The 21,641-nt window shown below is 46.2% G+C and overlaps 2 protein-coding genes across 9 annotated transcripts in view; one reads left to right on the top strand and one right to left on the bottom strand.

Moving 5' to 3' along the window:
- Positions 1-21,641, top strand: part of LOC126983611 (uncharacterized) — a 31,578-nt gene that overhangs the window by 395 nt on the left and 9,542 nt on the right. For 2 of the 8 annotated variants that reach the window (XM_050836443.1, XM_050836436.1), the window contains exons 2-11: positions 3,386-3,514; positions 12,128-12,261; positions 13,174-13,362; positions 14,936-15,205; positions 17,418-17,648; positions 18,342-18,545; positions 19,257-19,342; positions 19,962-20,202; positions 20,472-20,573; positions 21,169-21,332. In XM_050836443.1, the coding sequence (XP_050692400.1) occupies positions 12,138-12,261; positions 13,174-13,362; positions 14,936-15,205; positions 17,418-17,648; positions 18,342-18,545; positions 19,257-19,342; positions 19,962-20,202; positions 20,472-20,573; positions 21,169-21,332 (1,611 nt within the window). In that variant the 5' untranslated portion in view covers positions 3,386-3,514; positions 12,128-12,137. Of the gene's footprint in view, positions 1-2,085; positions 2,203-3,385; positions 3,515-7,615; positions 7,838-12,127; positions 12,262-13,173; positions 13,363-14,935; positions 15,206-17,417; positions 17,649-18,341; positions 18,546-19,256; positions 19,343-19,961; positions 20,203-20,471; positions 20,574-21,168; positions 21,333-21,641 lie in introns of all 8 variants that reach the window. The other 6 variants (XM_050836440.1, XM_050836442.1, XM_050836438.1 and 3 more) reach the window with 6 other exon arrangements.
- On the bottom strand, positions 4,164-8,408 carry LOC126983616 (uncharacterized). Its single transcript, XM_050836452.1, has 3 exons — positions 7,980-8,408; positions 5,437-5,625; positions 4,164-5,208 (listed from the first exon to the last, which is right to left on the bottom strand). The coding sequence occupies exons 1-3, from the start codon at positions 8,061-8,063 to the stop codon at positions 5,011-5,013; spliced, it is 471 nt and encodes a 156-aa protein (XP_050692409.1). The 5' UTR covers positions 8,064-8,408; the 3' UTR covers positions 4,164-5,010.

The raw sequence follows: 21,641 nt of genomic DNA, 5'->3' as shown, positions 1-21,641 counted from the left end.
GGAAGGGTTGATGGGTGATGAGTGATGGAGAAATGGTGATGGGTGACAGGGGTGACAGAAGTGGTGATGGGTGACAGGGGGCAGGGGTGAGAGGTGATGAGTGACGGAGAAGTGGTGATGGGTGACAGGGGGCAGGGTTGATGGGTGACAGGGGTGATGGGTGATGAGTGACAGAGAAGTGGTGATGGGTTACATGGGGCATTGGTGATGGGTGACAGGGGGAAGGGTTGATGGGTGATGAGTGACAGAGAAGTGGTGATGGGTGACAGGGGGCAGGAGTGATGGGTGACAGGGGCAGGGGTGATGGGTGACAGGGGTGATGAGTGGAGAAGTGGTGATGGGTGACAGGGGACATTGGTGATAGGTGACAGGGGACAGGGGTGATGGGTGATGAGTGACGGAGAAGTGGTGATGGGTGACAGGGGGCAGGGGTAATGGGTGACAGGGAGAAGAGATTACTAAATTGCAAAGAATATAAAATATCGTCTACAGGGCAATATTACAAGTCCCAACCTATGCCGCCAACAGTGCCCTAATAGGAGATATCGGTGCCTCATCCTGCTATGCCAGACATGAAAATTAAAATACTATTTGCTAAGCACTTGCTGAAAGAAGACATAAGAAACCTGGCTAAAAATATATTCCTTAGAGAAATAGAAAACACTAACACAAAGTGGACTAAAACCTGAAAGAAATATATGAATGAACTATATATAACTATAACACAGCTTGATAGTTTGACTAAGAATAACATAATAGAAAGAGTAAGGACATTGGACACAATGAAATGGAAAAACAAAATACAGACAAAGTCAACATTAACCCTTAAAGCGCGGGTGTTGACAATTGCTGACGGCTGGTGCCTGGGCTCAAACCGCGGGTGTCGGCAATTGCTGACGGCTGGTGCCTGGGCTCAAACCGCGGGTGTCGACAATTGCTGACGGCTGGTGCCTGGGCTCAAACCGCGGGTGTCGGCAATTGCTGACGGCTGGTGCCTGGGCTCAAACCGCGGGTGTCGGCAATTGCTGACGGCTGGTGCCTGGGCTCAAACCGCGGGTGTCGGCAATTGCTGACGGCTGGTGCCTGGGCTCAAACCGCGGGTGTCGTCAATTGCTGACGGCTGGTGCCTGGGCTCAAACCGCGGGTGTCGGCAATTGCTGACGGCTGGTGCCTGGGCTCAAACCGCGGGTGTCGGCAATTGCTGACGGCTGGTGCCTGGGCTCAAACCGCGGGTGTCGACAATTGCTGACGGCTGGTGCCTGGGCTCAAACCGGTGTCGGGTAATTGCTGACGGCTGGTGCCTGGGCTCAAACCGCTGGTGTCGGGTAATTGCTGACGGCTGGTGCCTGGGCTCAAACCGCGGTGTCGGCAATTGCTGACGGCTGGTGCCTGGGCTCAAACCGCGGGTGTCGACAATTGCTGACGGCTGGTGCCTGGGCTCAAACCGCGGGTGTCGACAATTGCTGACGGCTGGTGCCTGGGCTCAAACCGCGGGTGTCGGCAATTGCTGACGGCTGGTGCCTGGGCTCAAACCGCGGGTGTCGGCAATTGCTGACGGCTGGTGCCTGGGCTCAAACCGCGGGTGTCGACAATTGCTGACGGCTGGTGCCTGGGCTCAAACCGCGGGTGTCGGCAATTGCTGACGGCTGGTGCCTGGGCTCAAACCGCGGGTGTCGGCAATTGCTGACGGCTGGTGCCTGGGCTCAAACCGCGGGTGTCGACAATTGCCGACGGCTGGTGCCTGGGCTCAAACCGCGGGTGTCGACAATTGCTGACAGCTGGTGCCTGGGCTCAAACCGCGGGTGTCGACAATTGCTGACGGCTGGTGCCTGGGCTCAAACCGCGGGTGTCGACAATTGCTGACGGCTGGTGCCTGGGCTCAAACCGCGGGTGTCGACAATTGCTGACGGCTGGTGCCTGGGCTCAAACCGCGGGTGTCAACAATAGTCGACAAGCCATTTTTTCACTTACCACATTCAGATTTAATTTGTTTTTGGTGAAGTAGAGTAAGGATGTCGTTTTCTTTGAAACAATACCCAACCATGCTCTCTTGACTAATTTTTGGTCGGTGTATACCAATGACAGCTTTGAGAAGGTGTCCGCTAGACATCCCACCTCCTCTCACCTTCCCGTGAATTTCATCCATAAGATGGGGGCCATTAATTTTGACCTCACTACCAATCAAGGACATCAGGAAGGCCTGTAAGTTAAGTTTTTTTGGGTGTTTTTCATTTAAACTATTAAGTTCATGCCTTTTATTACTATATCACAGAAAGGAAGTCCACTAAGGGTGGAAAACTGTCAGTAATAATGCATTTTCAGTGATCTTATTCAATATTCTGTACTCGCTCTACGAATGGTCATATAGATTTCAAATTAACGTCAAAGGACAGGTGAGGGTATGCACTTTATAATGATACTTCATTCAGTCACGTGTGTTAAGTAGCAGTAAAGGTATGAAAGGTTGAAGTGAGGTATGTTTTAGCCTGAATATGCCCGCGTGGAGGACAGGCACGGGAAAACATCCTTGCGCTTTAAGGGATAAGGATATATGAATGATACAAAAAGGACTTAAAAGAAACTTGGACAGACAACAAACACACTTGGAACAAAATTAATTTTGAGAGGAAGAACTAACACCCTAACTTTAAACTGGAGCAACAGGTTCCAGAGGAAAAGTGAGGAGCGTCTGTGTTGTGGTGCAAAAATAGAAACTTTGGAACATTTTCTGCTGGACTGTGAAAATAAAGAATAAAGACAATCAAAATTTTATACAGAACACAGAAAACCAAAGCAGAGACTACTTAATAGCCAATATATTAGTGTTTCAACCATCATCGCCAGAAGAAATTGAAGACAGGAAAAATTATATCACAAAAATCTGGAACAGAAGAAAAAAGAAAATTCACCAAAACCAGAAGACTCAACAACACCAATCAAGAACAAGGACCATAAGTGGGAGCCGTTACATTGGCAGTGCCACGCCTGCTACTGGACTGGACTGGGTGACAGGGAGAAGAGGGGTGATGGATGAAGGGGAGTCATGGGAAGGGGTAATAGGGGGTCTGTATGGGTGAAGGGGAGTTTAGGGGGCGGGGGGTAATGGAGGTCCAGTGAGGGTGAAGGGAAGTTAGTTTTAATTTAATTTGCTAGATTTTATTAACCGTGTAGCAGCGACGGGCCAAATTTGTGCCATGATATAGACCCCCCAAAATAGATTATACATAAACTGATCACAAATGCTTTGGTATATATTATGAAATGGTTTGTGTGAGTGATGATTTTTTCTCATTTTTCTTGCTCAGAGGGACCATTAAGAAACATGATCCCCTCTGCTACCAGGTTAATTTTGACCAGTAATTGTAACCCTTCTCACGGTGCATAGTGGCGGCGTGCTGGGCGGTGACTGCCAACTGGGAGTGAAGCTGGTGAAGGACTGGAAAGCTTACCAACTGTTTCCTGCAGTGCCAGAGCAGGGAGTCAGCTTGGGAGCGGCAGTCAGAAGAAAGAAAAGGTATGAGTCAAGAGTTGGTTTGCTTTTAATACTGCTCCGTGGTGCAATGGTTAGTGTTCCAAGCTAAGAGTTTGTGGACTTGGGTTCAAATCCAAACTTGGGTAGTCGGCATGCAGTCCACCCAGCTGTTCATCCTTTGTTTTGGGCTGGTCAATAAATGGGTACAACATGACCTTACCAATCCCGTCTCTACCTAATATGACCTTACCAAACCTGTCTCTACCTAATATGACTTACCCAACCTGACCTTACCAAACCCAACCTTACCTAACCTTACCTACCCAGCCTACATAACACCGCACTGCCACAGGCTCAAGGGCCAGCGGGACAGAGATGAGCACCACGGCCACGTTTAGCTGTAGTGTATGCCCCCAACTATACCTTCGTTTTGAACAAAGTCAGCGCCTTAATTTCTAGGGTCTAGGGGGGCTATAGACCTCCCAACAAAATGCCCCTAAAAGACCTTACTTTTCCAAAAATTTCCCCATCTGCGCATGCTCCTACTGCTCGCCATCCTCCCCCACTACCTCATGAACCCATGGTGCCCTCTAGCCACCCTTGAAAATCTGCTAAAATTACAGACCTGAAAGCAACAAAAGACTGCTTGTAGAAATACGAGTCATTATTTTTAGGGAAATGATAAAAAAAATTCTAGAGTGAAGTTTTATTAGTAGTCATCTGGTACATAAGTTTACTGCAAACCAAGCACTGTCAAAGGCACGGTGCTGGCCATGTGACACAACACCCAGCTGTGCAGTGACTGGTGCAGCAACGAGACATATCCTTCCTCCAAAGGCTGCAGAGCGCATGTAAGAGGGGGGGGGGGGGCCTTCGTGGTGCAGTGGTTAGCACACTCGGCTCACAACCGAGAGAGCCCGGGTTCGATTCCCGAGCAGAGTGGAAAAATTTGGGCAGCTTTTCCGATACCCTATGCCCCTGTCCACCCAGCAGTGAATGGGTACCAGGTTTTAATCGGGGGTTGTGTCCCGTCTCCTGGGATCTGTTTCCTTCTATAATTCCTTCCCCTTCTGTCTCTTTCCGGCATATGACCACAGATGTTGCGCCGACTAAACAAAACTTTCCAATTTACATGTAAGATGGCACACTGAAGGCCACCACCAGAGTCTGATCAGTGTAAAAGTGCTTCCCATTCAAGTGGTGCAGATCAACAAAAGATTAAATGAACATTGCATATACTGTAATGTTTATGATGCTTATGGAGACTGGAATATCGTCACCCTCATAAAATAATCGCCTAAGTCATTTTTCAGTGATTTCCAGGTTTTTGTGTACATTAATTTTTCAACATGTGACGCCCATTTCTGTATAGTTGCCTTGGTCATTCAGGGTTTGAGTGTTCTAGAATTGGCCTTTTCATTCCTGCCTAAATCTTAAGCCAAATGAGATAATGACACTTCTTTTATGATTACCTGTAAAGTAGAAAATAATGACTTAGGCGGTTTGTTTACGAAGGTGACGATATAGAGAACTGGCACTTATTTTTTATTACTTATTTTTTTTATTTTTAGATTATTCAAATATTCACAGAAACCACTGTACCAAAGTCTGTCCTCCATTATTTTTTTAACATTGTCCTGAGCCTTGTCAAACAGGCCCTCGTCCTTCAGACCCTCGTCCAACCTTTTCTTAATTGTCTCACTCTCCCCTGTGGCGACTTTCTTTTCGGCGGTCACCTGGAATAAAAGTGGCAGATGAGCAACATGTTGGAAAAATAAATTAATTTAATAGTGTGAAAATAATAATACAAAAACAATCACACATTTACTGACTTATGTAGTAGCAAGGAAAAAAATATGTCTGCTGCAATACCATTCATGTAGCATCTTTAGCTAATCTTCTTAACTGTATGTAGCACTGAGCACAGATTCTTACAAAATTATTGAAAACTGTTGACAACTCACCTTTATGTGTTTATTGTAGATCTCATGAGCCTTCTCTTTTGCTTTCACATACATAGACTTGTAAGCTTCACTTTCATTGTAAAAACTCATATAGCTGGTACTCCCTTCATATCTCTCCTTGACGTTCGTGTCCTTCTCATTCTCCTTATCCTTCAGGAATTGTAGGATGGCTTCCCGTCCCTCAGGGTCCTGCAAGCAGTACAGTTGTTGAGGCAACAGTGTCTTTATTATGCCAACCAAACATCCTGCCATAGAGATTGATAACTTGGCGTGTTTTCAAACATCCAGCATCTGAGAAACCAGTTTTTCTGGCTTTGACTTTTATATAATAGCTATCTGGTGGTCAGATTTACCCATTTACACAAATCATGAACTGGGAAATGTATTGCAGACTATTCCAGCATGGGTGTTGTCAGCCCAGATGACCTCAGGCACTGCACAGCCACACAGTCACTGTTCCCTTGATTCAAGACTGGCCACACAGTCGACAGTCACGGCACAGTAAGCATTGAGGCTGATGTGCAGCACCTGTGTAACACCCGTGTGTGGGAGGCCGAGGCCAGGGTCTGATGCCCGGCCAAGGCAGAGGCATAGCACCTACACGGGAAAGTGGGAATACAAGGCGACCGTTGATCCTTGTACTTGCCAGGTTTTTTATCAGGTAAAGTGTGATCCAGATGGAGGTGAAGGGAAGGAGACCAGCTGGAAGACCAAGGAAAGCCTGGAGGTGGTGTGTGGAGGAAGGCATGAGAAGGGTGAGCAGCAGGAGGAGGGAGTACATGACACTCAGGAGTGGGAGAGACTCATGGCCCGTACAGCCCCATAAGGAAAACAAGGATGTTGAACGGAAAGAAGAAAGGAGAAAATAGGGTTGGAACGGTACAGCCACAGCGGTCAAGAGCTGGTTGTACAGTACTTGCATGGTTAGGTATTGTTTGAAAGAAAACAACATCCTTACTCTACTTCACCAAAAACAAATTAAATTTGAGAGCGCGGTAACTGAAAAAATGGCTTGTCGACTTTTGTCGACACCTGCAGTTTGAGCCCAGGCACCAGCCGTTGACAATTGTTAATGCCCGCGCTTTAAGTGTTAAAGGGAGCAAGCATGTGGTTGCATAACACTTTGACAAATGTTACTATTTACTGTAACATTCTTTGGCAAAATGTGTAAAGCTCCACCCCCACGTTCACCTCTGCAGCAGCCCCACACCATCAGATACAGTGGGTGCTTGACAGTCTTCTCAATGAAGTAGTGACTGGCACCGACAGGCCTCCTTACTCTCCTCTGATGCTCTGTAATGCATCTGAATGTGGACTCATCACTCCACATTATCTTCATCCAGTCATCTTCAGTCCATGTTTCATATTTCCAAGCAAATGCAAGCCTCTTCATCATTGCTCTTGTGGCGAGGCTTTTTGGCAGGTGATCGTGAGGGCAGCTTCAGATCCTTGGCGAGGCGATGCTGAATGGTCCACTGAGACATCTCTCAGCAGTCCAGGATGCATTATTTTCAATTGTCCAACTGTGACCTTAGGCTTCTTTAACACTTCTCTCCTTTGAAGTGTGTCAGTGGCCTTACATGTTTTCCTGGGGCGTCCAGAACCATGTTTCCTGGGAGGGATCATGCAGTCTGGTGCGCCTTTGGCAGCAGCATTGAGTCACTTGATAGTGGAAAAAATGTCATCCGGTATGCCTTGCAATTCCCCTTAGAGATTCATTCTCCTTAATCAGGGTGAGAATTCTGGCGTTCTCCACATCTGACAACTGCTTGGCAGGCATGATGGAGAACGAGGAGAAAAAATAATGGAGCGAAAGGGAAGATGGTCGAGAATGCGTAAGAAGTGACGCTAAGAGGGTGTGACACACGTCTTCTGACCATAGCTCAGAGAGCACTGGTGATTTACCTCACCACGCATCACTCGCAGACCCTGCCAGACACTGAGTTGCCAGAAATGCAAAAAAGAATAAGTCCAGGGCGGGATAATATAATATATATCTTAATGAGTGACTCACGCCTAGGGTATGTTGGCAGGAGGGCACAATATTTTTTGTGTATACAGGTAACTCTCGATATATACGAGTTTGGTTTACGCATTTTTGAAATAACGCGGGGTCCAAAATCCAAATAAATGTTTAATTTACATGTTTTTTTTCACTTATACGGGATATTTTATGGAGTGGCCACCAGATGTCTCACGCAACTGGACTCACACGGCGCCGCGGCCACACAGCTGATCTCAGATCTTCCCGCACGCCACTTGAACAACAATACAGTACCCACGCTGCCCCGCTACTAAACAACAACAACACCCTCGCTGCTGTGCTACCACGAGGGGAAGGGCACCCAGAGGAGGAACCACGAGAGGGAGAAGAGTCAGAGTGATACAGTAGGCAATAAAGGTACAAACCTACCTCTTGTATGATTTACATTGTTTTTGATTTATGCGAGCTCTTCAAGGACACAATACTCGTGTAAATCGAGAGTTACCTGTACTGTACTCATTCCTTAGGCCACAGGAGGCACCTTGAGGCGAAGACTTACCCCGAGGAGATCAGTGATGGATTTGGTCCACGACTCTATCTGGGCTTTGGTTGGACCTTCCTTCTTTGGTTCTGGCTTCCCCATGTCTGTCTTGGTGTGGTGGTGGTGGAGGTGCTTTGTGGCGTGGGCTGTGTGGCACCTTTGGATGGTGAATTTGGTGAACTCTTGGTTTGCTGCAGCACCCTCTGGTCCTGGCACTGAGCCGTCTTATCACTGTCCTGGCCTGAGCAGAACTGGCTTATATATGGTGTGTCAGCAGTGCACTCTGATAAAGGGATGAAGGGATCTCCTCCAGATGTCAAAAGAGCATGATCAAAGGATGAGTGGAACAGGCTCGGCAGGTGTGTGGCAATACGATAAACACATGCAAGAAAAGATTAAATTGTCATGGATTTTGAGGATAGGTGTGGTTAGGTTCACAGGAGCTACCTTGCATAGACCTACCAGACTCTTGCAGATTCCTTGTGTTCTTGTGTTTTTAACCCAGTAGCAGCAGGGATCATGTTTCTTAATGGTCCCTCTAAGCAAGAAAAATGAGAAAAAAATCATCACTCACACAAACCATTTCATAATATATGTCAAAGCATTTGTGATCAGATTATGTATCATCTTTTTTTGGGGTTTATATCATGGCACAAATTTGGCCCGTCGCTGCTACACGGCAAAGCCACAAATTTGGCCTGTCGCTGCTACACGGTAAAGCCACAAATTTGGCCCGTCACTGCTACATGGTAAAGCCACAAATTTGGCCTGTCGCTGCTACATGGTAAAGCCACAAATTTGGCCCGTCGCTGCTACACGGTAAAGCCACAAATTTGGCCCGTCGCTGCTACACGGTAAAGCCACAAATTTGGCCTGTCGCTGCTACATGGTAAAGCCACAAATTTGGCCCGTCGCTGCTACACGGTAAAGCCACAAATTTGGCCTGTCGCTGCTACACGGTAAAGCCACAAATTTGGCCTGTCGCTGCTACACGGTAAAGCCACAAATTTGGCCTGTCGCTGCTACATGGTAAAGCCACAAATTTGGCCCGTCGCTGCTACACGGTAAAGCCACAAATTTGGCCCGTCGCTGCTACGGTAAAGCCACAAATTTCGCCTGTCGCTGCTGCTACACGGTAAAGCCACAAATTTGGCCCGTCGCTGCTACACGGTAAAGCCACAAATTTGGCCCGTCGCTGCTACATGGTAAAGCCACAAATTTGGCCTGTCGCTGCTACACAGTAAAGCCACAAATTTGGCCCGTCGCTGCTACACGGTAAAGCCACAAATTTGGCCTGTCGCTGCTACATGGTAAAGCCACAAATTTGGCCCGTTGCTGCTACCGGGTTAAGAGAGTCAGTGACCATGCTGTGAGTACTAATACAATAGACACATTCAAGAAAAGATTAAATAAATTCATGGATAGTGAGGTTAGGTGGGGCTGCCTTGCATAGACATACCAGCTTCTTGCAGACACCTTAGGTTCTTATGTTCATATGTTGTGGCTACAGTGCAAGTGTACTAAGCAACTTTAGACAAGCCGCAGGAGAGATTACGCCCAGTACCTGTCACTCTCTCAAGCCTCGGCAATACCCTGTTTCCTGTTTGGTAAATTCACTGCCTCTAAACTCCTCCATAAAATTATAAACCAGACTTATCTCTGAATATGATTGATGGAGATGGATTGGAATAAAAGTTTTTAGAAGGCTGTGACATTTCCAAGATGTTAATTAAAAGTATATCATGATTTATAGTGACATATTCTTTCATCATGCCTACTTCCTGGGTACAAATTCAAGGTTACCATCTGAGGAGGGCTGAGTTAGGGCAGTAGACCCTCTTTAACCCAGTAGCAGCGACGGGCCAAATTTGTTGCTTTACCGTGTAGCAGCGACGGGCCAAATTTGTGGCTTTACTGTGTAGCAGCGATGGTCCAAATTTGTGGCTTTACTGTGTAGCAGCGATGGTCCAAATTTGTGGCTTTACTGTGTAGCAGCGATGGTCCAAATTTGTGGCTTTACCGTGTAGCAGCGACGGGCCAAATTTGTGGCTTTACCGTGTAGCAGTGACGGGCCAAATTTGTGGCTTTACCGTGTAGTAGCAACGGGCCAAATTTGTGCCATGAAATAACCCCCCAAAAATAGATGATACATAATCTGATCACAAATGCTTTGATATATATTATGAAATGGTTTGTGTGAGGGATGATTTTTTCTCATTTTTCTCGCTTAGAGGGACCATTAAGAAACATGATCCCCACTGCTACCGGGTTAAATTGAACCTTTATATTCAGGATACTGGATAAATCAGACCATCTCAGGGCTCCAGACATGTGCTGGGGAGGCAGTGGCCGAGTGGTCAGTGTGCTGGTGTGGTGAGTCTGGGGCCACTGAAGAACGCTGATGATTTTTAACCCAGTAGCAGCGGGGATCATGTTTCTTAATGGTCCCTCTACGCAAGAAAAATGAGAAAAAAATCATCACTCACACAAACCATTTCATAATATATATCAAAACATTTGTGATCAGTTTATGCATCATCTATTTTGGGGGGTTTATATCATGGCACAAATTTGGCCCGTCGCTGATACATGGTAAAGCCACAAATTTGGCCCGTCACTGATACATGGTAAAGCCACAAATTTGGCCCGTCACTGATACATGGTAAAGCCACAAATTTGGCCCGTCGCTGATACATGGTAAAGCCACAAATTTGGCCCGTCGCTGATACACGGTAAAGCCACAAATTTGGCCCGTCGCTGCTACACGGTAAAGCCACAAATTTGGCCCGTCGCTGATACACGGTAAAGCCACAAATTTGGCCCGTCGCTGATACACGGTAAAGCCACAAATTTGGCCCGTCGCTGATACACGGTAAAGCCACAAATTTGGCCCGTCGCTGCTACACGGTAAAGCCACAAATTTGGCCCATCACTGCTACCGGGTTAAGGAAAAAGCAACCTTAAAACGGGCGATTCATAGACCTAAAGTTGCATGATTTTTCTGCTAGACTCGCCTGACATGGGGCGTGGGAGGCTGGCGGTAGATTTAAAACACAAATTGACCAAAACTATTAAAACATTAGGTCGCCCTTTTTGTATTTTCCACCTCATTTCTTACATTACTGATTTCTCCACCTCTGTAGCATGGAGCATATACACACCTCCATACACTGAACGAAGAAGTTGGAGGATGTCTTGGTTGGCTGTGATTGGAGAATGTTGAAGCTTCTGGCTGGGGTCACATGGAGAGATGGGGTGTCGAGGGAGGAGGTGGGAAGATGTGATTTGAGGGAGCTGAGCACAGGACTGAGGGTGGAGATTGAGGCATTTGGCTAGGGTCACAGGGATTGATAGGGTGTTGGTCTCCCTTCCTCACCCTTCCCTTCCCTTCCTTTACTTTTTGATCCATTTTCCTTCCCTTTCTTTAGCACCCCTTCTTTCCCTTCTTCACACTTCCCTTCCATTTAGTTCCCTTCCCTTTCTCCTTTCCCTTCCCCTTCTTGCACACTGCCCTTCCATTCAATCCCCTTCCCTTTCCTTTCTCTACCATCCCTTCCTTTCCTTTCCCCTTCCATTCAGTTCCCTTCTCTTTCTCTACCACCCCTTCCTTTCTCCTTCTTTCCCTTCCCCTTCCCTTCCCTTTCTCTACCATCCCTTCCTTTCCCTTCCCCTTCCATTCAGTTCCCTTCCCTTTCCTTTCCCTACCATCCCTTCCTTTCCCTTCCCCTTCCATTCAGTTCCCTTTCCTTTCCCTTCCATTCAATTCCCTTCCCTTCCCTTCCCTGTCCTTTCTCTACCACCCCTTCCTTTCTCCTTCTTTCCCTTCCATTCAGTTCCATTTCCTTTCCTTTCTCTACCATCCCTTCCCTTCTCTACCATCCCTTCCCTTCCCTTCCCTTCTCTACCATCCCTTCCATTCAGTTCCTTTCCCTTCCCCTTCCATTCAGTTCCCTTCCCTTTCATTTCTCTACCACCCCTTCCTTTCTCCTTCTTTCCCTTCCATTCAGTTCCATTTCCTTTCCTTTCTCTACCATCCCTTCCCTTCCCTTCCCCTTCCATTCAGTTCCCTTCCCTTCCCTTCCTTTATCATATCACAACACCACTCCTCAGCCATTTCCATCCCTCTCACTCTCTCCTCTAACATTCTTTTCTTGTTTCCTCACCAGCTAAGCAACCATGAAGGCTACAATGACAGCAATGGTGGTGACTATGGTGGTGATGGTGATGGTGGTGGTGGTGATGGCAGCGGACACAGACGACGAGGCGAACCTGATATCGTCGCGGAGTAACATCTCAACAGGTGACGGACGATAGTAGTTGATGTTGTTGTTGTTTATTTTCGTTGTTGTTTTGGTATAGGGGGACCTCCTTAATATATTTGGTAAGGAAAAATTTGATCAAAACGTAATATTAGTGGATTTTTGCTTCCCTTCCCTTCCCTTCCCTTCCATCTCTCTTTCTTTCTCTTTCTTTCCCATCCTTCCCTTTCTGTTCCTTCCCACCTTCCCATCCTATCCCTTTAATAATCCCCACAATACCTTCCTCTTCCCTTCCCTTCCCCTTTCCATCTTCCCTTCCCTTCCCTTCCATCTGCCTTTCTCCACTCTTCCCTTCCTCTCCCATCCCTCCCTTCTTGTTCCTTCCAACCTTCCCATCCTATCCCCTTAATCATCCCCACAATACCTTCCCCTTCCCTTCCCTTCCCCTTTCCATCTTCCCTTCCCTTCCCTTCCATCTGCCTTTCCCCACAATTCCCTTCCTTTCCCATCCCTCCCTTCCAACCTTCCCATCCTATCCCCTTAATCATCCCCACAATACCTTCCCCTTCCCTTCCCTTCCCTTCCCTTCCATCTGCCTTTCTCCACTCTTCCCTTCCTTTCCCATCCCTCCCTTCCTGTTCCTTCCAACCTTCCTATCCCTTTGAACATTCCCACAATACCTTCCCCTTCCCTTCCCATCCCCTTTCCATCTTCCCTTTCCTTCCTCTCCCCTCTTTTCCTTTTCCTTCCTTCCTGTTTCCCTTCTTTCCTTTCCCTCTTTTCCTTTTCCTTCCTTCTGTTTCTCTTCTCTTTCCCTTTCCTTCCCCTTCTTTCCCTCCCCTCTTTTCCTTTCCTTCCTCCCTGTTTCCTTTCTCTTCACACCTTCCCTTTTTATCTCACCCTTCTCATCCCTTTCCTCTTCCCTGCCTCTTCTCATCCCCTTCTCTCAACAGGCAAGTGCACATCCCCACACATCCCCAACGCCCAAATCACACCCCACAAGAGGTCGTACCTAGTGGGGGAGGTGGTAACATTGCACTGCCCCAGGGGATTCATGCCACGCTGGGAACACAAGCTGCACTGTGGGACTGGGGGCATATGGAAGACCCAGGAGGGCTTCACCGTGCTTCCCCGCTGTCGCTGTGAGTGTTCGTTTTTAGTGTGTGTGTGTGTGTTTGTTGGTTGTGTCAGGTCTATCTAATCTATCTAGTCCTGAGGCTCCAAATCTTTTATCTAATTAGGGTATTTTGGGGGCATAGATATGTTGACCTAGTTAAAGTATGTTGGGTTTCATATGTTGTTCTGTTGTTCTGTTTTCATATGTCCACTTTTGTTTTGAATTGCCTGGTTGTGTTAATTTCCTTCCTTTTCCTTCCCTTTCCTTCCCCTTCTCTTTCCCTCCCCTTCCATCCCTTCCTTTTCCTTCCCTTCACACCTTCCTGTATCTCCCATCTCCCTCTCCCTTCTCTTTCCCTTCCTTCCATCCCTTCCTTTTCCTTCCCTTTCCTCCCCCTTCTCTTTCCCTTCCCTTCCATCCCTTCCTTTTCCTTCCCTTCACAACTTCCTGTATCTCCCATCTCCCTTCCCTTCCATCCCTTCCTTTTCCTTCCCTTCACCCCTTCCTGTATCTCCTTTCTCTTTCCCTTCCCTTCCATCCCTTCCTTTTCCTTCCCTTCACTCCTTCCTGTATCTCCCTTCTCTTTCCCTTCCCATCCAACCCATCCTATCCCTACCCACCACTCCTTCCTGTATCTCCCATCTCTTTGCCTTCCCATCCATCCCTTCCTTTTCCTTCCCTTCACCCCTTCCTGTATCTCCCATCTCCCTCCCCTTCTCTTTTCCTTCCCATCCATCCCTTCCTTTTCCTTCCCTTCACTCCTTCCTGTATCTCCCTTCTCTTTCCCTTCCCTTCCATCCCTTCCTTTCCCTTCCCTCCACTCCTTCCTGTATCTCCCATCTCCCTCCCCTTCTCTTTTCCTTCCCATCCATCCCTTCCTTTTCCTTCCCTTCACCCCTTCCTGTATCTCCCATCTCCCTCCCCTTCTCTTTTCCTTCCCTTCCATCCCTTCCTTTTCCTTCCCTTCACAAGTTCACCCCTTCCTGTATCTCCCATCTCCCTCCCCCTTCTCTTTCCCTTCCCTTCTACCCTTCCTTCCTTTCTCTTCTTACCTGACTTTTCTCTCCCACATCTTCCTCCCCTTTTTCTTTCCTTTCCCTTCCGTTCTTTCTTTTTTTCTATTCATCGTTAACTTTTCTCTCTCTCACACCTTCCTTCCTCACTTTTCTTCCCTTCCTTCTTCTTCCATCCCCCTTCTTCTCCCCTCTTTCTTCCTTTTCCTTTCTTCCTCTTCCATCCTCCCTCTTTACTCCATGGTTTTTCTCTCCCATAACTCCCAGCCCCTTCTCTCTCCCTCCAATGTAGTAGTAGTAGTAGTAGTAGTAGTAGTAGTAGTAGAACACCTCTCCTCCTGAAACTAACCCCTCTTTCAGCCACCTCTTTGGATTCTTTTTAGGAGCAGCGAGTAGCGGGCTTTTTCTCTTTATTTTTTTATTATTGTTTCCTTTTCTTGTGCCCTTGAGCTGTCTCCTTTGTTGTAAAAAAAATAAAAAAAGTAGTAGTAGTAGTAGTAGTAGTAGTTGTAGTAAAAACATGTACAGCACTAAATCACACAAACACACACTCTAACTGTGCCATTCTCCCCTTCCCGACGACAGCCATGCAGTGCGGACCCCCAGAAAGCATACCGAAGGGGAAGGTACAGGTGATACAGAGACCCGGGCTATACAACGTGCCTGTCCAGGGCTGGGGCGGGGCCGGCGTAGAGGTATCCGAGAAGGACATAGGAGGGGAGTGGCTTCCAGAGAACACCTTGGCGGAGTACTCGTGTGAGGCCGGGTATCGTCTGCAAACCTCTCTCTCCCCGCGCCTGCCCCACCACCTAACGTGTCACCATGGGGAGTGGCAAGGGGAGGTGCCTCAGTGTGGTGAGTATTAGGGTGGGGAAGCTGGGGATTGGGGTGGAGGGGGAGGAAGGTGAGGGAGACATGCTGGAGTTAAGATAATGTAAGGGAGAGAAAGGATGCGGTAGATAGATAGAAGAAGGAAAGGAGAGGGGAAGAGAATGCAGAAGGAAGTGGGGAAGTAAGATAAAAAGGAATGTAGGAATGAATAGGGAAAGGAAAGGAAGAATGCAAGAGTGGATGGACACAAGGAGAAAAGGAAAGGGAACATATAGGAGAAAGTAAGGACATGAGAAAAGGGAAGGGAAAGGCAGTAAGCAGAAGGGAAGTAGAAAGGGGGAAGCAGAAGGGATAAAGACATAAGAAGGAAAGGAAAGGAAAGAAAAACAAAGAAAATATCAGAAAAGAAGGGGAGAGAGACGTAGAGGAGAAAAAGAATGTTAACCCCTTCACTACGGCCAGGCCAAAACAGCGCCCCGCTCCGTATCCGGGATCGCCGTGTGCGCCAAATTTCAAATGTCGCCATCGAATATAACAAGTTTTCAGCCATAAACTCAACATAATCATCATGTATTATATATGAAAACATGCATAATTAAATGGTGCACATAAAGAAACATAAATTAATTGATAATTTTGAGATGTAGGCATAAATATAGAGATAAAATAACTCGTATATTGGCTAAAGCGAGCCAGGACGCAGTATGCTCGTCCTCAGATATGGTACGGGGCACACAAGGACGCAGTATACATGTCCTCGTGTTAAAGGGGTTAAAAGAGAGAAGAGAGAAAACATGCCAAAAGAGAAGGGGTGAAGAATGTAGGAAACTAGATAAATGTGTAAAGAGAAGAAGAAACTAGAATTAAAAGGAAAATACTAAGATAAGAACAACTGAATTTACGCTGCCATTAAAGTCATGTAGGAGAAGGAGGATAATCTAAAGCAAATAATACTAGACTCACAGCAACCTAATATAGTCTGCCATTAAAATCATGTAGGTTAAGAAGGAGAAACTCAACCAAATAACACTAAACCACAACAACCAAATATAGTCCACCATTAAAATCATGTAGGTTAAGAAGGAGAAACTCAACCAAATAACACTAAACCACAACAACCAAATATAGTCCACCATTAAAATCATGTAGGTCAAGGAAATACTAAACCAAATAAGAATGCTCAACCACAACAACCAAATATAGTCTGCCATTAAAAATATGTAGGTTAAGGAGATACTCAACCAAATAAGAATGCTAAACCACAACAACCAAATATAGTCCACCATTAAAATCATGTAGGTTAAGAAGGAGAAACTCAACCAAATAAGAACACTAAACCACAACAACCAAATATAGCCCACCATTAAAATCATGTAGGTCAAGGAAATACTAAACCAAATAAGAATGCTCAACCACAACAACCAAATATAGTCCACCATTAAAATCATGTAGGTTAAGAAAGAGAAACTCAACCAAATAAGAATGCTCAACCACAACAACCAAATATAGTCCACCATTAAAATCATGTAGGTCAAGGAAATACTAAACCAAATAAGAATGCTCAACCACAACAACCAAATATAGTCTGCCATTAAAATCATGTAGGTTAAGAAGGAGAAACTCAACCAAATAAGAATGCTCAACCACAACAACCAAATATAGTCTGCCATTAAAATCATTTAGGTTAAGAAGGAGAAACTCAACCAAATAAGAATGCTAAACCACAACAACCAAATATAGTCTGACATTAAAATCATGTAGGTTAAGGAGGAGAAACTCAACCAAATAAGAATGCTAAACCACAACAACCAAATATAGTCCACCATTAAAATCATGTTGGTTAAGAAGGGGAAACTCAACCAAATAACACTAAACCACAACAACCAAATATAGTCCACCATTAAAATCATTTAGGTTAAGGAGATACTAAACCAAATAAGAATGCTCAACCACAACAACCAAATATAGTCCACCATTAAAATCATGTTGGTTAAGAAGGAGAAACAACCAAACAAGAACACTAAACCACAACAACCAAATACAGTTCACCATTAAAATCATTTAGGTTAAGGAGATACTAAACCAAATAAGAATGCTCAACCACAACAACCAAATATAGTCTGCCATTAAAATCATGTTGGTTAAGAAGGGGAAACTCAACCAAATAAGAACACTAAACCACAACAACCAAATACAGTTCACCACCACTAAAATCCAACCCGTCTCTCCATTCCAGTGAGTCAGGGATGCAGCGCGAGGGAGCCCGTCATGAATGGGTACTACCTTGAGGTCACTGGGTCATGGGACGGGCAGGAGTATCAGGAGTACCCAGCGGGGGCGAGAATACAGTTCGTCTGCCACACTGGGTACATTCTGAGGGGACCCGATCGCTTCCTCTGCCAGAAAGGGGGAGTGTGGGTGCCCAGGAAGGTCGTGCCTCAGTGTGAACCGTCGCAGCAGCTGATTGGTGAGTGTTTATTATTATTATTATTATTATTATTATTATTAGTGTTTTATTTTATTTATTTATCTTTTTTTGGAGGGGTAGAGGTGGGGAAGGGATGTTGTGTTGTATATGTGTGTGTGTGTGTGTGTGTGTGTGTGGGAGGGAGAAGGGGAAGGTTGTGTGTGTACGTGAGGGGAAGGAGGTTATGTGTGTGTGTGTGTGTGTATGTTTTATAATTCTGTGTAAACCAATGTTAGTCTAAATCTGTTTTTTTATATTTCGCATTTTTCTCTCTCTCTGTTTCTTTGTTTTCTACATATTTCCCCTTCTCCCTTTTCTCATCTTCTAGCATTCTTCTTTACCTTATCTTCCCCTTCCTCTTTTCCCTTTCCATTCTCTTCCCCTTCCCTTCCCCATCTTCTTGATATTTCACATTTTTCTCTCCTTGTTTCTTCTTTTCTACATACTTCTCCCTTTTCTCATCTTCTAGCATTCTTCTTTACCTTATCTTCCCCTTCCTCCTTTCCCCTTTCCATTCTCTTCCCCTCCCCATCCTCCCTTCCCCTTCAACAAACCTTCATACAAAACCACATTCACAGGCACCGAGCTATGCCCCGTGCCGCCCTTTTCTCATCTAGCATTCTTCTTTACCTTATCTTCCCCATCCTCTTCCCATCCCCTTCAACAAACCCTCATACAAAACCATATCCACAGGCGCTGAGCTATGCCCCGTGCCGCCTGAGGTGCCCCACACTCTCCAGAAGCTTGTTCGGGGAGTGGTGGCCGTCAGGGGTGCCGTGGAGGGGACCGAGGTGGCCTACCGCTGCCTGCCACGTTATCGCAACACCCTGGCGCCATGCATCACCCACACCCTCACTTGCAGAGCTGGGCAGTGGGTGGGAACGTCGCCAGAGTGTGGTGAGTGGCATGGGGTTAGGAGGTGGAAGACAGAACTATAGAAAGGAGGAAGAAGGCAAGGGGTGATTTGAGGCTAATTCTAAGGCCATATACAAGAGAGATTGGGTGAATAAGTTAGTGGAAAAGGAAGACAGTGGGTGGGGATGTCGCCGGAGTGTGGTGAGAGGCTTGGGGTTAGGGGGTTGAAGTCAGAACTTTAGAAAGAAGGAAGGAAGCCAAGGGGTGATTTGAAAGCACATTTTAATATTATAGACAGTTTTCCACCACTAGTGGACCTCCCTTCTATGACTTAGTAATAAAAAGCATAACTTTTATACAGTTTATGTGAAACACACCCAAAAAACTTAACTTATGGGCCTTCCTGATGCCCTCGATGGGTGCTGAGGTCAAATGGCCCCCATCTTATGGATGAAATTCATAGGAAGGTGAGAGGAGGTGGGATGTCTAGCGGACATCTTCTCAAAGCATGGTTAGGTATTTTTTGAAAGAAAACAACATGCTTACCCTACTTCACCACAAACAAGTTAAATTTGGCTGCGCGCTAATTCAAAAAATGCATTGTCGACTATTGTCGACACCTGCGGTTTGAGCCCAGGCACCAGCTGTCGACTATTGTCGACACCCATGCTTTAGGGTTAATGAAAGATGTAGAAAAGTAAGGAGGATTGCAATAACGGTAATAATAATAATAATGATCCCTCCTATCCACAGAGCCCTTCAACAGCTGCATGCCCCCACAGAACATCCCTCACGGCACACTCTCGGACAGTGCCTCATCCTTCCCAGTGCAGGCCCAGGTGAGAGTATGTGTGTGTGTGTGTGTGTGTGTTCATCTAGTTATACTTTCCTCCCTTCTGTATGTTTCCCAATATCTCTACCCTTGTGTGTGTTTTTATGTTCATCCTCCTTAACACCTCTTGTCTACCTTTCTCTCTTTGTATGTCTTTAATAGTCCATAATCATCTACTCAAACAGCTCTTTTTCATCTCTGTCTTTTTGTATCATTTCTTTGTTTATCATTACACCCGACACCGCTTCTCTACCTTTCTATCTTTGTATGTCTTTAAAATTCCATCATCATCATCTTAAACCTTCTTCACCTCTCTGTATCGTTTCATTTCATTGTTTATCACTACGCCTAACACCTTCTCATTACCTTCTCCAGTTGTCTTTCCATTATTTACCATCATCATCTTCAGCACTCTCCTCTACCTTTCTATCTGTTATTATGCTCACAAACTTTTCACAATTTCACGATTTTTAACTTTATAATTTTTTGATTTTATACGATCATTTTATTCAGCGCCATATGACCAGTGATTTCAGTCTAGTCAATCAATCAGTCAGACTTTCTATCCATGTGTTTTTATTCTCTATCCTCCTCCTCCTCCTCACTGCCTGTCCGCCCTGCCACAGGTCTACTACCAGTGTGTCTTGGGTTACAAGTTGATGGGTCCCTCCGTATCTGTGTGTCTTTACTCTCCTCCTCCTCCTTCTCCTCCTCACTGCTTGTCCGCCCCGCCACAGGTCTATTACCAGTGCGTCTCGGGCTACAAGCTGATGGGGCCCTCTGTGGTGACCTGCCAGGAGTACACAGGCTGCTGGACCCCTCGCCTGCCCCCTGTGTGTCAGCGCCTGCATCAGTACAGCAGGGAAGGTGGGTGCTGCAGTTGGAGATGGGGAAGGGAAAGGGAAAGGGAAGTTTTTTTTACACTCATGGTACAGGAGAAGGGTCAAAACTACCACTAGGGTCTTAAAACTACCTCTGGAAATGCCATCCCCAAGACTCCTATGAAAGCCTTGTCAATTGTGTGTGCTAGGGTGCTGATATGGTTAAGAATATGACCCTAAATCCTCCTCCTCCTCCTCCTCCTCCCCCTTCTGTCACTTCTCCACAACCTCACACTCCCATTTTCTTCCCCACAGAGCCAGTGAGGGGGGACAGCTCCATCCTTGACATCCATACCATCCTCGTGGCCACAACCGGGAGCGTCATCGGCATTCTACTCATTGTTCTGGCGCTTATACGTGAGTGTCAGAGAGAGAGAGAGAGAGGAGAGGTGTGTGTGTGTGTGTGTGTGTGTGTGTGATGTTGGTGGGTGTGAGTGTCTAGTATAGATTGATGAAGTATTGATTGATGTATAGATTGATTTGCAAGGTAATGTGTTATGATTTATATAACAACAACGGTAGTACTAATGATCATCCCCTCCTCCTCCTCCTCCTCCTCCTTAACTCCTTGACTCCTTTCCTTGTTTCTCTCCTCTTCTTCCTCCTCCATGGTGTGTTCTTCCTCTTCTCTCCTTTCATTTGTTTCTTCCTCATTCTCCTTTCCTCTTTTCTCCTCTTCATATTCCTTCTCTTCCTGTTCCTTTCCTCTCTTCTCCTCTCCTCTTCTCTTCTTTCCTTTCCCATCCTCTCTTCTCCTCTCCTCCTCATTCCTTCTCTTCCTATTCCTTTCCTCTTCTCTCCTTTCCTTTCCTCTCCTCTCCTCTTCCTATCCCTTCTCTTCCTCCTTTCCTCTTCTCTCCTCTCTTTTACTTTTCTCTCCCTCGTCCTCCTCCTCCTCTTCCTCCTCCTCCTCCTCCTCCTCCTCCTCCTCCTTCTCTCCTCCTTCCCACAGTGTACCAGCGAGCCGTCAGCCCCAAGTTGGTGCGTCTGAGGAGCAGCGGCAGTGGTGGGGTGGTGGACATCCCCCCTGCGCCCCACCCCCGCCCCGCCAGCGCACCACCTCCTCACCCAGACCACGACCCAGACAGAGTGGCCCTCATTGCCTTCCCTGATGAGGTGAGGGGGGAAGGGGGATGGGAGGGGGCGGGGAATCAGACATCTAAGAAATCATGTTCCAAAAAATCATGGTCCAAAAAATCATGGTCCAAAAAATCATGGTCCAAAAAATCATGGTCCAAAAAATCATGGTCCAAAAAATCATGGTCCAAAAAATCATGGTCTAAAAAATCATGTTCCAAAAAATCATGGTCTAAAAAATCATGTTCCAAAAAATCATGGTCTAAAAAATCATGGTCCAAAAAATCATGGTCTAAAAAATCATGGTCCAAAAAATCATGGTCCAAAAAATCATGGTCCAAAAAATCA

The sequence above is a fragment of the Eriocheir sinensis genome, chromosome 54, assembly GCF_024679095.1.
Source record: "Eriocheir sinensis breed Jianghai 21 chromosome 54, ASM2467909v1, whole genome shotgun sequence".
Lineage (NCBI taxonomy): Eukaryota > Metazoa > Arthropoda > Malacostraca > Decapoda > Varunidae > Eriocheir > Eriocheir sinensis.
The sequence above is the reverse complement of the archived record's forward strand: the minus strand, read 5'-3'. Positions and strand labels throughout refer to the sequence as shown.